Source organism: Vipera berus (genome assembly GCF_964194415.1).
Source record: "Vipera berus genome assembly, chromosome: 2".
Lineage (NCBI taxonomy): Eukaryota > Metazoa > Chordata > Lepidosauria > Squamata > Viperidae > Vipera > Vipera berus.
Window position 1 is genome coordinate 182789536 of NC_138203.1, and position 16431 is coordinate 182805966.

The 16431-nt window shown below is 45.4% G+C and overlaps 1 protein-coding gene and 1 long non-coding RNA gene across 3 annotated transcripts; one reads left to right on the forward strand and one right to left on the reverse strand.

Moving 5' to 3' along the window:
- Positions 1-2285: 2285 nt before the first annotated feature.
- BEST2 (bestrophin 2) lies at positions 2286-15877 on the forward strand (the record flags this gene model as incomplete). The annotated part of the gene is made up of 9 exons (XM_081315612.1): positions 2286-2437; positions 3017-3111; positions 3933-4166; positions 4537-4691; positions 6048-6125; positions 9527-9679; positions 14054-14134; positions 14365-14519; positions 14825-15877. The coding sequence occupies 9 exons, from the start codon at positions 2286-2288 to the stop codon at positions 15420-15422; spliced, it is 1701 nt and encodes a 566-aa protein (XP_081171738.1). The 3' UTR covers positions 15423-15877.
- LOC308660966 lies at positions 4037-11223 on the reverse strand. Of its 2 annotated transcripts, none has more exons than XR_014024850.1 (3): positions 10916-11223; positions 9535-9739; positions 4037-4226 (listed from the first exon to the last, which is right to left on the reverse strand). It is a non-coding gene; the product is annotated as an uncharacterized lncRNA (long non-coding RNA). The 2 variants fall into 2 exon arrangements; XR_014024851.1 differs by having other exon boundaries at positions 9535-9743.
- Positions 15878-16431: the final 554 nt, after the last annotated feature.

A 16431-nucleotide genomic window follows, 5' to 3' on the forward strand; every position in this document is an offset into this window, starting at 1 on the left:
AGCTTGTCGATCAGAAGATCAGCAGTTTGGTGGGTCGAATCCTGAGTGCCGTGTAGCAGAGTGAGCGCCTGTTACTCATCCCAGCTTCTGCCAACCTAGCAGTTCGAAAGCACGTAAAAATGCAAGTAGAAAAATAGGGACCACTACGGTGAGAAGGTAACAGCATTCCGTGCGCCTTTGGCATCTAGTCATGCCGGCCACATGACCACGGAGACGTCTTCGGACATGCGCTGGCTCTTCAGCTTTGAAACGGAGATGAGCACTGGCCCCTAGAGTCAGAAACGACTAGCACGCATGTGCGGGGGAACCTTTACCTTTACCTTATTCCAACATATGGACAGTGCAGAGAGAAACTCCCGATAGCGCCATTTGAATCAAAATTGCTATAAATAAAGCAATATATTCAAATGAACACAGGGCTATTTTTCCAGAATTGAGTTTATAGTATCTATAACACCGTCAATACGTATAGCAGTATAAGAAGATGTGCTTCTGCCTTGGGAAGCACATCATGCAGTATTTGATACAGAGAAAACCACATAGACTATGCAAGAGAGGGCGGCATATTATGCAGCAATATAAGATTGTTTCCAATTGCATCTAACAAGGCTAATGCACTAAGGCATAAAAACTATCAAGCTTAGAATTATCATTCTGAATTTTTTTTAAAAAAATGACAGACCCACATTTGATGCATAAAAATGATTAGTACTTTTTGATCAGGTATTCTGTGCTTCCCATTATCCCGGGGTTCCCAACCAGGGGTGCTCGCACCCCCTGGGGGTATGAGACGATATTCCAGGGGGTGCGAAAACCTGGGTTTTCAAAATTATAGTGAGTATGCATAATTCATTGCCATTATTTTGAACTTTTGTAAGGGGTACGAGAATATATCAGAAGCTTTCTAGGGGTGCGGGGATATAGAGAAGGTTGGGAACCACTGCATTATACAGTAATGTCTGATGCTGAAAGCTTTTAAACTATTTCAGTGAGGATTGTTTAAATTCAAAGCAGTGGTCATTCCAATAGTGGTTATTCCAACTGGTAGAGCAGGACTGATATGCCTGCTATTCTTTGAGGAACCTTCAGTAGATCAAAAGGTGCCACTTGATGTGTTGATGAAGGTGATGGTGTTGCCTACCTGAATCTGTAACCTTATTAACACCAACTTTATACACAGCAGAATTTGATCAGCAATGTGGGAATAAATGTTCATCTTTAAGATGACATAAACTTTCCTTGCTTTTGTCTATCTGTTGTAACAAATAATTGTGCTTCCAGAGGTCATTTTCTAGGATGTGCTCACACAAGTTGTTAATCCAAACTACACTTTACTGAATTAACCCTCAACCATAAAGTAGCCAACCACATCTTAGCCTAAGGTGTTCTATGTACCCTTTATTATATAATCTTCTGCAAATGCTGGTACAACTTTACACGATCATTTCAGCGTTCAGATAATGTTATCTTCCACTTGCAATCTTGTCTTTCCCTGCCATTTTTAATGTTTAGTGTTATTTTAAAAGGAAAAAAATATATATAGAATTGTTGCTTGTCTTTTGATTTGCTAGGTGTTGCTAGGAACATTCTTGATTGCAAGGTGGAATCGATTTCTCTGTGCCATTGTAGAGGACATAAAAGAAGAAAGGAAGATGCAAATCAGAGCTATTCTTTTTAGCTGATAGCTGAACTACCATGGAAAAATGGCTTGAGGGCCTGACTCTCCTACCCAGTTAAAACCAGCAGTTTTGTAAAAGGGAGGAGTTTTTTTTTAATCTTCTCATTGTAACAAGTATTCTTTCTTGCATGACAATTAGCAGTTTGGATGTTGTAATAACTCCTCCCCGGTGATGCTACTCCCTGTTCATAGCTATCACTTTTTCCAATGGAAAAGCACTTTTGACAGGGGTTGAGGCAAGAAAAGCTCTTTTACAAACACACCCATTTGAAAGTCAAGGGAGTGATCTCCACAGAGTATCCTACGAGTTTTTCAGCAAGGGATTCTCCCCCCCCCCCCCGCAGGGTTTCTCCTTGTCATTGTGGGAAAGTGTTGAGGCAAAAGGAATCAATCTGGAAGGCATCAGGTTGGGGAAGGCAACTTAAGTTCTCAAAGGTGAGGCGGCGGCTGTGTCCAAAATGAATGAAAGGCTCTGAAAGAATCTAACATTTTCTTTGCTGTAAGTCCCGTTGTGAGAAACAGAGAAGGTGAGGGAGGTTTGTATGTACTAAGATCTAATTCTGTGTCTCCTTCATTTGCAGGATCACTGAGCTGCCTTCTGCCTAGCATGACTGTTACATACACAGCTCGGGTGGCCAATGCCCGCTTTGGTGGCTTCTACAAATTGCTGAGCCTCTGGCGTGGGAGCATCTACAAACTGCTGTACAAGGAGTTCCTGGTCTTCTCGGTTTCCTATTTGGGATTAAGCCTTACTTATCGGTAAACCAGGATATTAGTAGGCATCCTTTTCCTCCTGTTTTCTCAGGGCAGCCCAAGAGCTTGGAGTTGTCATTAATATTCCACCTGCACATTCGGGGTTTTATGAAATTCCTTTTCTAATTTGAAGAGTTACTATACAATACCATACTAAATTCCCAAGGACATTGTTCATTCAGGAAAGTGTATTTTGGCATGAGGATATATATTGTTAAAATAATTCTTGTAAAAGTTTGCTCTTAAATAAGGTGTTGCCCATTTTCAACAACAGTGTAATTAACCTGATTCATGAAATTTCATGTGTCAATTATAGCCTATTTGAGCAAAAGAGATTTCACTTTCTCCTGTTTGGGGCACTGTGTGAATAGGTCTGTATTTTTCTTCCTAAGTGAACTATGTTGAGACTGAAACGTGAGTAAGCCAAAGGTAGATAATTAAGAAATGTGTGAAAACTGTCTCTCATGATGTGTTATGGTAGATACATGGTGCCTTCAATTATTCCAATTTTCAAGCCAGGTCCATGGAAGCCAGCCACTGCCAAATAATAATCTTCCTTAATCTGGGTCTTCTTTCTATTTCTAGGTACGTCTTAAAAGAAGATCAGAAACGGATCTTCGAAAAGGTGGTCATTTACTGCAACAAGTATGCCAATCTCATTCCTGTCTCCTTTGTTTTGGGTGAGATGCTTGATTTCTCAACCTCCTCCTTTGGCTATTTCCATTCCAACCCTTTATCTACTCCTCATCTGCTTCAAGGATAATGGGCAAAATGCAGTGATTTTTTTTTTACATATGAAATTTTCCCAACTCTCTAGTTTTAGACTCGAATATGAACCTTCATTTTCCTGTTCTGCCAAGGGAATGGCACAGTAAAGGATACCGGTTATTAAGCAAATTACAGTTATCTCTAAAAGCAAAAAGCAAAACCTTGGGCAAGATATTGGAATTTTCTTAATTCCAAAATCTTGGCCTTTGCTCGGTAGTTAGAGGAAAACACAGGGCATCTACTCAGGGAAATGTACATTAGCAATGAATTTTATTGCAGGATACGGATTCTTATGAAATTATAAGAATGCAGTAGGAATTCTTGGATTCCTAATGAGTAAAAGGAGTAAAAGGAATTACAAATAGAAACTTTAAAAGGAATGGGATCTAAGACAGTTCAGCAAAAGCTGAGAATGCTAAGTGGGCATGAAATGCTGAACTGACTATTGAAAAGAGAAATCAGCAATGTGGAATACAAATAATGCAGTGGCTAAAAAACTGAATAAAAACACTTCACACATTTTGTTATAACACATTTGTTATAATTTGTTGTTTACATCTTTGGATGGCTGAGTTTTGGCTTTTAGAACCTGTTTTGGGTTTTATAATAAAATAATCCTACCTCCTGTGAGACTTGGAATGTGGAAGTCATATTCTAATGTAATTTGAGAAGAAAGGCAGAATATAGTTTTAATAAATGAATAAATAACTTCCTATCTCTTGGATTCACTCAGGCTTCTATGTAACACTGGTAGTAAACCGCTGGTGGAGCCAGTATACCAGCATGCCTATGCCAGATCGCTTGATGTGTGCCATTTCTGGAAATGTGCATGGTGCAGATGAGAAGGGACGGCTTTATCGACGGACACTCATGCGCTATTGCAGTCTGTCAGCAGTCTTGATCTTGCGCTCAGTCAGCATTGCTGTTTTCAAGCGCTTTCCCACCATGGACCATGTGGTAGAAGCAGGTAAGTGTAACAGCAGAGGCCCATCTTCTTGTTGACCTAAAGCGATTACATGGGAACATTCTGAAAAATGGAGAAAATAAAAGTAAGCTCTGTTTAGGATATCCTTTAATTTGGAAAGTGTTGCCAGTAAATGCCATTGTAATGCACTGTTTTCAGCTTTACTCAGCCTGGTACAATCCAGATATATTGGGCTACATGGCCATTAACCATAATCGGTAGAGCCAATGGAGACAATGATATTATAGACCCATACACCCTCAATATCTTAGGGTATGAAAGTCTGCATGAGAACTGATGTTGTGTCTCCTAAAGAATTCCACCAATTGCGTGAGTGGCATATATAAATCTGCTTTTTTGCATCTGTTTCAAGGGTTTATGACTCGTGAGGAACGCAAGAAATTTGAAAATCTCAACTCTTCCTACAATCGATATTGGGTCCCCTGCATATGGTTTACCAACTTAGCTGCACAGGCACGTAAAGAAGGCCGCATACGTGACAACTGTGCTCTCCAGTTGCTCATGGAGGTGAGGTTGGGAATCTTAGCATTTGAATTATAAACTTAAATTAAGTTTAATAGTTATTTCCACTTCCGAGAAACTTCAGGTTTCTGAAGTTCTGACATTTAAGATATTTATTCTTATTACATCTTTCTTAGTGGATAGTGGTAGTGCTATGCATATATATAATTAATTTAATTAAGCAAAGCATTCAACTAAGGACTCAAAACTAGGTCCTCTCTTGACCCCTCCTTCCAGCCTAACAGGCAGTTCCCAACATCTACAATTTAACTACCACAAGACTGCTGAACAATATCTTAATGCTACTTTCCAGAATTAGATGATGGAGCTACTGAAACACCAATGCTTCTAAGTTAGAAGATATATAGCCAATTTTTTTTCTGAAGTCGCTGAGAAGTCCAGGAGAATCAGCGGATCACATTTCTCTGTCTCATTCCAGAAAAAGTCATAGTCATTATGTATTTGAGTAAAGCTACTCATATGACTGAAGGCATTGTGGAAAGCCATATGAAGGCATTGTGGAAAGCCATATCATATAGTGGCTGTGACTAGGGGGGCTTTCGCCCAGGTTCGCCTGGTGTGCCAGTTGCGGCCCTATCTAGACCGGGATGCCCTGTGTACGGTCACTCATGCGCTCGTGACCTCTCGTCTGGACTACTGCAACGCTCTCTACATGGGGCTTCCCTTGAAGACCACTCGGAGGCTCCAGCTGGTGCAGAATGCAGCCGCGAGAGTTGTCTTGGGAGTTTCCCGGTACTCCCATGTTACACCTTTGCTCCGCGAGCTACATTGGCTACCAGTTGTCTTCCGGGTGAGGTTCAAGGTTTTGGTAATGGTTTTCAAGGCCCTACATGGCATGGGTCCGGAGTACCTCGGGGATCACCTGCTGCCGGCATCAACTTCCCTCCGCCCTGTGCGTTCCCACAGAGAGGGCCTCCTCAGGGTGCCACCGGTCAGAGAATGTCGGCTGGTGGCCCCCAGGGGGAGGGCCTTCTCTGTGGGTGCCCCAGCTTTATGGAATCAGCTGCCGGTTGAGCTCCAGATGGCACCTGACCTTCGCTCCTTCCGGCGCGGTCTGAAGACCTACCTATTTGAACAAGCCAGCCTGGCCTGATGGGGGATGTGCTGGGTTTTTTATTGGGGATTTTTATATTATTCTACTGTTTTTAGCTCGGGCTCTTATTTAATTCTTTTTTTAATTTTTGTATTCTGTATTTTTATATGTGCCCTGTTCACCGCCCTGAGTCCTTCGGGAGAAGGGCGGTATACAAATATAATAAAATAAAATAAATAAAATAAATATGTAGTTGTAGAAAGTTCTCATACCTCACACAAGTAGTGATGATTGCACTCTCCCCCCAGGAACTGAATCAATTTCGTGGCAACTGCAGCATGCTTTACCACTATGACTGGATCAGTGTACCATTGGTATACACTCAGGTAAGCTGTCAGATACTGAGTACACAAATGTTATTTCACTGGTGAATGATTAAGCATATCCTATTGTTGGCATTTCTGGTTTGTGTGACCTTTTCCTCTTGTTTAAGGTATTTTTAAAGGATTATGAACAGACTTAAAAGAAAATTGGTAATGGGAAGGTTTACCATGTCTTGCATCTAGCAGTTCTGTTTTGTGGCTCTCTAGACTATCACACGTTTGTATCCTAGGCAACCAATTGTTTGTCCAGGTTTAAGAGAGCAGTTGGAAAGAACATTCTTATAAATGTAAGGGATTGCATTTTTAAGAGAAAATCAGTAGACGGGAGAAAAACAATTAAGCTTATCTTCTACTCTCTCTTTGCTAATGCTCTCAATATATATCCTGGGACCGGAATGTTGGGAATTCCCAATGTATATGGTCATTGGTTAGGAATTCTGGGAGTTGTAGTCCGAGAAAACAGCATCAGAGTCTCTGCAGCAATGTATAGAGTAGAAATCAAAGGTTACTATCAGATTAATGAACAATAGAGATGGAATCTCTGTAGAATTCTGTTCCACACAAATAGTTTTTGTACATAGCATTGATGTTTAATTGACTGACAGCCATACCAAATAGTGTTTGTGAATGATTCTGTATCATTCTGAAAGGAAGTGTTAAGTAGCATCCCCAGACATCATCAGCTCAGTTCTACTTTACAAATTTGATTTGAAGAATGAGATGGAAAGGATGCTTGTACATTTTGTGAATGACACCAAGCTAAAATGATTGGCCAATTAAGAGTACAAAATCATAAAAATTACCTCAACAGATAGGAGTATGTACAACTGTGATAACTACGATAGTGAAAACTATATAATGGATATAGGACTGGAGAAATGAAAATTGACAGTAGGGCACAAAAGAAGAATTTAGGTAGAAGAGTACCCCGATGTTTGAACATGAGCAAATAACTTAAGGTAGCAGCTAAGAAACCAATGCACTGTGCCTAAATAATAGGAAATAACAGTTCCCTTATACCTTATTGCTGCTTAGATTGCATTTGGAGTTCTGTATTAAGAGCTGATGCTTTAAAGGGGATATGGATAAGCTGGAACATATTCAGAAAGAAGTTACCTGGATGATAAAATATCTAGAAGGGAAGCCCCATGAAGAAGAGCTACTGGAGCCAGGAATAGTCAGCTTCTAAAAGAGAAGCTCAACCGGAGCTTAAGGGAGGAGAACTGGGGGAGTCCTGGTTGGAACAGAGGGATGTACGAATAACCTGCAAGAGCCCTTCTAACTCATACATCCTATGCTACTAGTATCATTATTGCTTTATATATTATTATATGTTCACAACAATGTCAAATCACAGCTGCTGGTTCTTTAGCTATGTTGGCTTTCATATGCGTCGAATTGAGGATCTTGTAACGTATTATGTAATATATGTGCGGATCCAAGCAATGTGGTCTTTTGCAATCGACAGATGGAAATTTTGTCAACACACACATTCTCTAAGTGTCGTCCAAGATTTTTTGGTATGGCATCCAGTCTGCAGATAAGCAGTGGGATCAGCAAAGTCGGTTTCAATTTTAATTTTCACATTTTGATTCTTTCTGATCTTTTCCAATTCTTTGTCTTCTACTCTACTGTCCCCTGGTATTGCCACATCAGTTACCCACACTTTCTTTTCTTTTTTTCAACCATAGTTATATCTGGTGCGTTATGAGCCAAGACATTGTATTTGGAAATCCCACAATATTTTAACCTGCCCATTTTTACTACTTTTTTCAAGTCTATGTTCCCACCAATTTTTCATTATTGGTACACGGTAATTTTTATAGAAGCTCTGTGAATCATTTTCCTGAATATGTTATGTTGTGTTTATAATCCGTTTGTGTGATCTTGTATGAGCTGAGCATATGATCCACTGTTTCTTCTTTGTACAATCTGCACTTTGAATCATTTGACAATTTTTCAGTTCTGGCCTTGATTTTATTATAGCTTATTCTTGGGTAACCAAAACCATTACCATTGTTTTAAGCATAATTAGTTTGTTGCTGTTATTTTAAAAATAGACTGCTTTAACCTTAGTCAAGTTTGAATTGTGGATTATTGACACAATGATTACATATGTAAAGTAGTATAGCTTTATTTTATTTTATTTGATGTAACTGCCTAAGGAAGCTTTTGCCTTGAAAGATAGTGTATAAAATCTAAAACCAGCAAGCCACAAAAGCCACAGCTAAAATTGGCCATAGAGCAGAGTTGGTACATTTAGAACATTTTAAAACTCTCACACTTTAAGATGTGAAACAACAGGTGTGTCATGAGTTCTGCGGATAATATATTCTCTGTGTCAGAGTACTTGGCTGCACAATAACTTTATCAGAGCAGATGTTCCCTTATGGCCGACAATTCTTTCTGTGGTATGTTTATCAGGACACTTAATTTTGGTCTGCGTACTGGTTAATTACATCCAGCAACCTAACATCTTATCTACAATGCTGTCCTTTACAACCTAGTAATCCAGGATATTTAGTTACTCTAGAACAGGGGTGTCAAACTCAATTTCATTGAGGGCCGCATCAGCATTGCGGTTGCCCTTAGGGGGCTAGGTGGGTGTGACCAGGGTGGGCGTGGCCTACTGGGTGGGTGTGGCTAGAGTGCGTATGGCCTACTGGATGGGCGTGGCCAGCTCTACATCGTTTGCATCAAGGGTGCCTATGGGGGCCTGGGCAGGAGTGGGACAGGGGAGTGGGACAGGGAATCTGAGGGTCTCTGGCGGAAGGAGGGTCTCTGGGCCAGGGCCAAGGCAGTGGGGGCCGTTCCCTCACTGTTTCCAGGATGGCTTCGCGGGCCGCATAAAACCACTTCGCGGGCCGGATCCGGCCCCCAGGCCTTGTGTTTGACATGTCTGCTCTAGAATAGCCATACTTTAACTGTTTGTTTGCAATCACTGCCTTAAGAAATGTACTCAGGATGATAAAAAAAGTAACTAATGGTACTTAAATTAGTGCCTTTCTGCATTAAATTATTGGTGGATAACAAGTGGTGGTGGTGGGGGGAAACTTTACTGTTCTATTTTTCAATGTTACATGAGATATAGTCCTAATTCCCACTGGTAACTAAATAGGGAATGGTAAATTATCTTAGGGTTTTTAAATGATCATGGAATTAAATGTACAATCTGAAAATTAGAATCGTCATAATTTCTTATATTAACATTGACCTAAAAAGAGACTGAAAATATGTTGTATTCCTCAGCAGTCCTAATTCTCTGAATGACAGATGATTAAGCAAGGATTAAACTGCGCTCCAAATTGCATCCTAAGTAATTATTGTTAATTTTAAAAAAACCCTTTCATCTGAGCAAAGAAGCTCTCCGCTTTTTCATTTTCCTTTTCTCTTTGCTCTGACAGGTGGTTACCATTGCTGTATATAGCTTCTTCTTTTCTTGCCTAATTGGAAGGCAATTCCTCGATCCCGCCCAAGGTTATGAAGGACATGACCTAGACCTGTGGGTTCCTGTTTTCACCCTGCTTCAGTTTTTCTTCTACTTTGGATGGCTCAAGGTAGGACAGGATGGAGCTGGTTAATTTGCAGTGGTTGCTGGAGCATTTTCTTCTTAAAAACTTTCTGAAAAATCCACCATATTTTTATCCAAAAGGCTTTAACATTTTTACATGTCCACCATATGTGATAATAAGTTGCCTCTTCATTACCACATCTCCAACACTTAGAGGTGGTTGATTTGGATACATACATGCTAACTTTTTAGGATCTAAATGCCATCTATAAAACATCTTGTAAAAATTCTCTTAGGTTTTGTGTGTTGTGATTCAGGGTCAGCCTGTGGGTTCGGCAGTTGGGTCGGACGACTCAGAGGAGGAGGAGGGGGGTGTTGAAGAGCTTGCTGATGATGGCTTTGAGGCTCCGCAGAGCCCTCAGCCAGGCCCCTCCCACCTGGTGGAGACCCAGCTGTGTGAGCCTGACAGCGTGGATGAAGATGACCCACAGCTGGCCCTGTTCAAGGACGCCCGACGCAGGAGGCAGTCAATCAGGAGTAAACAGAGGAAGGCAATGGGGCACCTCAGAAGGAGGCAGAGAGAGGCCACGCCCTGAGCTGTATTTAAGGGGAATGTGTGGGAGGGCTGGTTTGCTGAAGGCAACCGCTTAGATAGTTCCTGTTTCATAGCTCCTGTTTCATGGTTGGTGTCTGTTTTATGTTAATAAATTTGGCAGGCTTTATTCCAGCCTCTTGCCGTTTGTAAAGGGGTTGTCCCTGCCTTTTCTGCAGGGCCAGTAGCAGGCTGGTACAGAACATTGTGCTTGCGTAAATTTTACATTTCTAACCCAAATCTTTTCCCAAGTATCCATCATTATGGGCTCTTGAATATTCTGAGCCCATTTTATGTTGCTGGAGCATTTTCTACATCTCTTTCCTCAAGCAGATCTTGCCCAGATGTGTCGAACAAGAGTTCTTGTCTATGGAGATTCTCAATCATCCAGGTCACGGTTGTTCCAAAGGGGCTTTTTCCAAAAGGCAACTGGACTTCCTTAGGTTTGTTTTTCTTTGAAAACTTTTCGCTTCTTATCCAAGAAGCTTCTTCAATTCTTGGATGAGAAGCGAAATGTTTCCAAAGCAAAAAAAATATCAAGGAAGTCCAGTTGCCTTTTGGAAAAAGCACCTTTGGGACAACAAGAGTCCTCATTATCTCCAACCACTGTGGCTGCCAACCAGTCCTTTCACTATTGAGAACCAATATGATTAATGGTTATCTTAGGAGGGAATGACTGGAATCCCTTACCTTGGAAGGCTGCTGTAGAATATTGCTCTGGGATGATAGGCCAGTGAATACGATTTGGGGCAGAGGAAAAACAGCTAAGAGATAAGAACAGAACAATAGGAGAGTTGGAAGGGACCTTGGAGGTCATCTAGTCCAACCCCCTGCTCAAGCAGTAAACCCTATACCAGACATGTCAAACACAAGGGCCAGGGGACCAGATCCGGCCCGCGAAGTGGTTTCATGTGGCCTGCGAAGCCATCCTGGAAACAGTGAGGGAACAGCCCCCACTGCCTTGGCCCTGGCCCAGAGACCCTCCTTCTGCCAGAGACTCTCAGATCTGTCCCACTCCTACCCAGGCCGCCATAGGCAACCTTGATGCGAACGATGTAGAGTGTCACGCCCATCCCGGTAGGGTCTTTTCCGGTGGGAGTTGCTGCGGCGGCACGAGGTGCCGGAAAGGGGCAAGCGGCCACTCGGTGCCCCGGCTGATCGCACCGGAAACACCTTATAGCCGATCTTGGAGGCGGCACGGGTGGGCTTGCCGTTGGGGCCACGGCCTTCCGACCCTCCTCCTTCGGCCTTTCGGGGGTCCTACGGGTCCCGACCACCCCCTCCGCCTTACCCCTGCATTCGCGCAGCCGGACGTCCAGTTCTACGGTGACCCGGTACCACTCCAGCAGTCGCTCGGGCACTCCACGCACCACGCACGCCCTCCGCAGCGCGCCGTCCAGCCCCGACTGGAAGTGGTGTACCAGCAAGCGTTCCGGCCAAGAGCGGAGCTTACGAGCCACCCGGCGGAATTCAGTGACATACTCCGCTGCGGGCCTGCCTTGTTGTCGCAGCCCCACCACCTCCGCCTCGGCTCTGTGAGTACGGGCCACGTCCTCGAACTGCGTCCGCAGTGACTCCAGGAACAACCCGACGTCAGCTAGCTCCCGGGCATGCTCGCCGTACAGGTCAGCCGCCCATGCCGCGGCCTCTCCCTGCAAGCTTGCTGTGATAGCCACCACCATGGCCCATTGGGAGGTATAGGCTGCACCGTACTGGTCCAGGTGGTGAATGGTGTGGCTTAGGAACATGGCAAGCCGGTCAGGGTGGCCGTCGTACGTAACCGGCAGTGGTGGAGGGCCCCAGAACACCCCCTGGGCCCTGGGCCCCCTTGTACCTGGCGCTTGGTGCCGCCCGCTCCATGGCCGGGCGGAAGCCCCGGCCGTTGTTGCCCACCTGGTGGCCTCTGCCTGGTCTGTCACCCCGGGGCGTTGTCGTTCGGCCTGAACAGCTCCCATCTCCGTCAGCCGTGATGGCGGGCCCCGAAACCTTGGGCCTGCCAGGCGGAAACTGGGCTGGCCCGCCTGGTCGGGTGTCAGCCTCTGTAGTGACCACCGCCGCGACTCCTGAGCCGGTCCCGCAGGCGACCAAGGTGCAGTGTCCTGATAGCCAAACTCCCCAAAACGGTCCCGCAACACGTCCATCGTGTAGGCCCCTGGGGCCGTAGAGTAGCTCCACTCCTCGCCTTCCTCCTCCGTCAACCGCCGTTCCCTCCAAGCCGGCACACCAGCCCGTGGACGGCCCTCACCACGGTCTTGGTCCCAACGCTCCAGGGAAGGGCTTTGCCACCCTCCCCCGCTTTGAGCCAGAGACCCTACCTCCCAACTGTCACCGGCTTCAGCCGAGGCTATAACCCCCTTGGTCTTCGGCCGCACTGCTGGCCCCTCCGGCTCGCCAGGATCAGGGGGAGTTGCAACTGCAGCCCCAACAGCCCCTTCCTCTTCGGCTGCCAGATCAAGCCCCGATGGATCCTCTGCCATGCCCAAAGCGTGAGTAACAGCAGTAGGTATCCTAGATTAACGCTGACTTACTGTCACGACGTCCTCTGCCAGGCAACAAAAGCACTTCAAAAGGAACGCGTAACAAGGTTTATTTCTTCTCCAAAGCAAACCGCGGTAAAGTCAGCGTTGAGGCATCCAGCCTCAACGCTCTTTTATCAGGTTACCACGCCCTGACCCCACCCCTTCAAAGCAAACCGGCATCCGCCCGCCTCCCCATAAATGCCCCACCCATCACCTTGCATAGCCACCACCCACCGTGTGCACCGCTGCGGCCCGCCAAGCCCTCTTCCCGGTAAGCCTCCCTCGTGCGCCCCAGTCCGTGCCGGCATTGCGGCTGCGAGCTCCCCCCCCAGTCCTGCTAGGCGCTCAGGGAATGAGGGTGACAACACGGGCATAGCCACACACCCCTCCACGTGTTGCTGGGGCGGCCCTGTCCGTCCGTTCGGTCCCGCGTTGCCCCCAGTCTGTTCCTGCCCGGACACCTCCTGCGGCCCAGAGTTCCGCCGCCGAGGTGAGGCAGATGCGCCGATCAGCTGGGCGCCGGCCAGCTGTGCGGCGGGGCTGCGATGCGTCCTGCAGGATTCGGGCGAGGCCACGCCCATTGACCGAACGCCCGGGACCCGACGGAGCTGACGGTCCGGAGGGGGTGCGCTGAACAATCGGGCGCCGGCCAGCTGTTCGGCGGAGCCGCGGCACGCTCCGCGGTGTTCGGGCGACGCCACGCCCATCCCATTGGCGTCCAGCTTGCCGGCGGAGCCTTGGCGCGCCTCACGGCATTCGGGCGACGCCACGCCCATCCCGGTAGGGTCTGGGGCTCGACAGGGGGACTGCCGCCGATCCGGAGGGAGCGCGCCGGTCAGCTGGGCGCCGGCCAGCTGTTCGGCGGAGCCGCGGCGCGCTCCGCGGTGTTCGGGCGAAGCCACGCCCATCACAGCCGGGTTCGGGACTTGCCGGTGGGAGTGTCGAGCCATGCCCACCCAGTAGGCCACGCCCACCCAGGCCACACCCACCCAGCCCCCTGAGGGCAACCGCAATGCTGATGCGGCCCTCAATGAAATTGAGTTTGACACCCCTGCCCTATACCATTTCAGACAAATGACTGTCCAATCTCTTTTTAAAAACTTCCAGTGTTGGAGCATTCACAACTTCTGGAGGCAGGTTGTTTGGCTGATTAACTGTTCGGACTGTTAGGAAATTTCTTCTTAGTTCTAGGTTTAGCTTCTTCCCTCCATCTATTTGTATAATTGGCAGAAGATTGGGAGGCTCTGTGCAAGGTTAGAAACAGAGACTGTGAGGGGAGCAATCTTTGTCTCACTATGGATCTTTGCAGGTGGCTGAGCAACTCATCAACCCTTTTGGAGAGGATGACGACGACTTTGAAACCAATTTACTGATCGACAGGAACTTCCAGGTAACCCCCAACCTCTCCTCTTCTGCTAAGAATTGACAAAGCAATGTTCAGTGGAGCTGAATTTTTCAATGGTCCAATAGTTGTAAACCCACCCCGTCCTACAGTTGAGACTCTTATCCCTCCCTACCCCAGTGCATACATATCCTAAACACATATTGACAAACAGACAGGCAAACGCCAGTACTGTCTGCCTGCAAAAGGGATTCTTCATGTTTGGTTTTCTTCTGAAGGTCTCCATGATGGCTGTGGATGAGATGTATGGGGATTTGCCTCTCCTGGAGAAGGATAGATATTGGGATGCCTCAAACCCACGTGCCCCCTATACAGCAGCTACAGTTTTTCTGTTGCAACAGCCGTCATTCCAAGGCTCCACTTTTGATGTGAGGTAAGGATTTTTTTCTTTATGCAGAGCAAAAATTAGTAATAATAATAATAAATGATTAACTGGTAAAGAAGCAAGAGCGGGGCACAAGGGGACGAACCTTTTGGGTTTTCCCTATTTGGGATAGATCAACAATCTTTTCCCAGTGTGCGTGAAGCTCCCCATTGCTGAGACTGTAATTGTACAAACACCGTGACTATGCATTTCCCACTTGAGGGAAACCCTGCTACTTTCTAGTAATGGAAGTATCTATGGTTAGTGCAGAATGATTGAACAAGTTCCTTCAACCGCTTCTCCTCGCTTTCCAGATTGGCCAAGGAGGATATGCAGTTCCAGCCTCTGGAGGAGATTGCCGAGGGCCTTGAAGAGAGCCGCCATGTGCCTGCCCACCTCTTGAACCGACTGCTCTCTACTGCTCCTACCCCAGGAGGTTTTGGACGCCGTCTCTCTCTGCTGAAGCGCAAGAGCAGCTGTGTTTCAGAACCATCAACTATCTACAGCTGCCTTTGTCAGGACACGCAGGCCCTTGACTGCACATGTACCCCACCTGCCAGTCAGCAGATGCGCAGTAACAGCATTCCCTTCTTCCCTGAAAGGGTGGGAGACTCCGACCATGATACCAGCAGCCCAGGAAAGGAAGCAGAAAGTGTTCTTCCTGATTCGCACATTGTTGAGCTGGGTGAACTTTCTCAGAGTGCGTCAGGCCAGGAGAATGTTACAGCTGCCCCCCATGATCCAGAGCCCCTTGTGGATACATCAGTTAATACAAATGTCTTGTCCTGGCCTCTCCTAGAACATGACTCTTCAGACACTTCCTTCTTTCGCAACCCAAAGGAGGTGCCCAGCAAGGGGGTCAGCTATCCCCCATGGCTGCAGAGCCCCATTGAAGAGGAAAGTACGGCATGACCCAGTTATTGGGTATCCACAGCTGAGATGGAGTTACTGCCGGGGACATCTTGTTATGGTGATCTTATTGGAAGAAGGCCCTGAAAGGAAGGACCAGCAGAAGTGAATCTACTTTTGTAAAGAAACACCTTTGTGGCAGGGGCTTGGGGGAATTTTAAGACAAAGGTTGTTGAGACACTCTTAATTTCAATACTCTGTTTCCACCAAAGAAAATGCTAGTTTTTAAACCTTGCTTTTAACTTAATAGACTACATAGGAACATAGAGTAGATATGAATATCATACTGCTTTGCAGTGTTGGTGAAATGTTTCCCATTCTTTTTTTCTCCTCAAGATAAAACTGAGAAGGAAAAAGCCAAGATGTAGATGAATTCTATGGCACCTTTTTTCTTTCACAACCCTGTATAGTCAATTGATTTAAAGTTTACATTTTTATGTTTTATTAAATGTTTGTTTATAAAACATTGAGACTTTTTAATGCTTTAAATCTTACCGTAATTCCTTACACCTTTAACAAAGTAGTGGGTAACTTCATTCTGACAAACGTTTGTCATTTTAAAATGTTATTCTGGCCTCTGGAAAGAACGGGAAGAATGGCAGAGATGTATTGTTTGTATTGTTCATGCCAGAGACACTTTCATTAAATAACCTGCATACTTAGGTCTCTACCACCCTTTAGATGATTTACATTAAGACTGACTGAAGGAGGCAGGGAAAACTAGACTTTAAAGGGACTGATTGTAAACCTCTAGTATTCCTAGGGCAATACAATTGTCAATAGATGCATTATTCAAATGTCTAAGAATACTCATCAGGCTCAGGTGCTTTTCCTATTTTCACAGGTTTGGCATTTTCTTGAAAGAGATAAATGTTTAATTAAATATACAGTTTGTTCATGCCTAAGCTCTAGAATAGCAAATAAAAAAAATGATTTTAAGAACCCTTCCAATTTTAAAACTATACCCTCCTATTGGAGTACATTATTTATATTCAAATGAGCTACAGCAGCG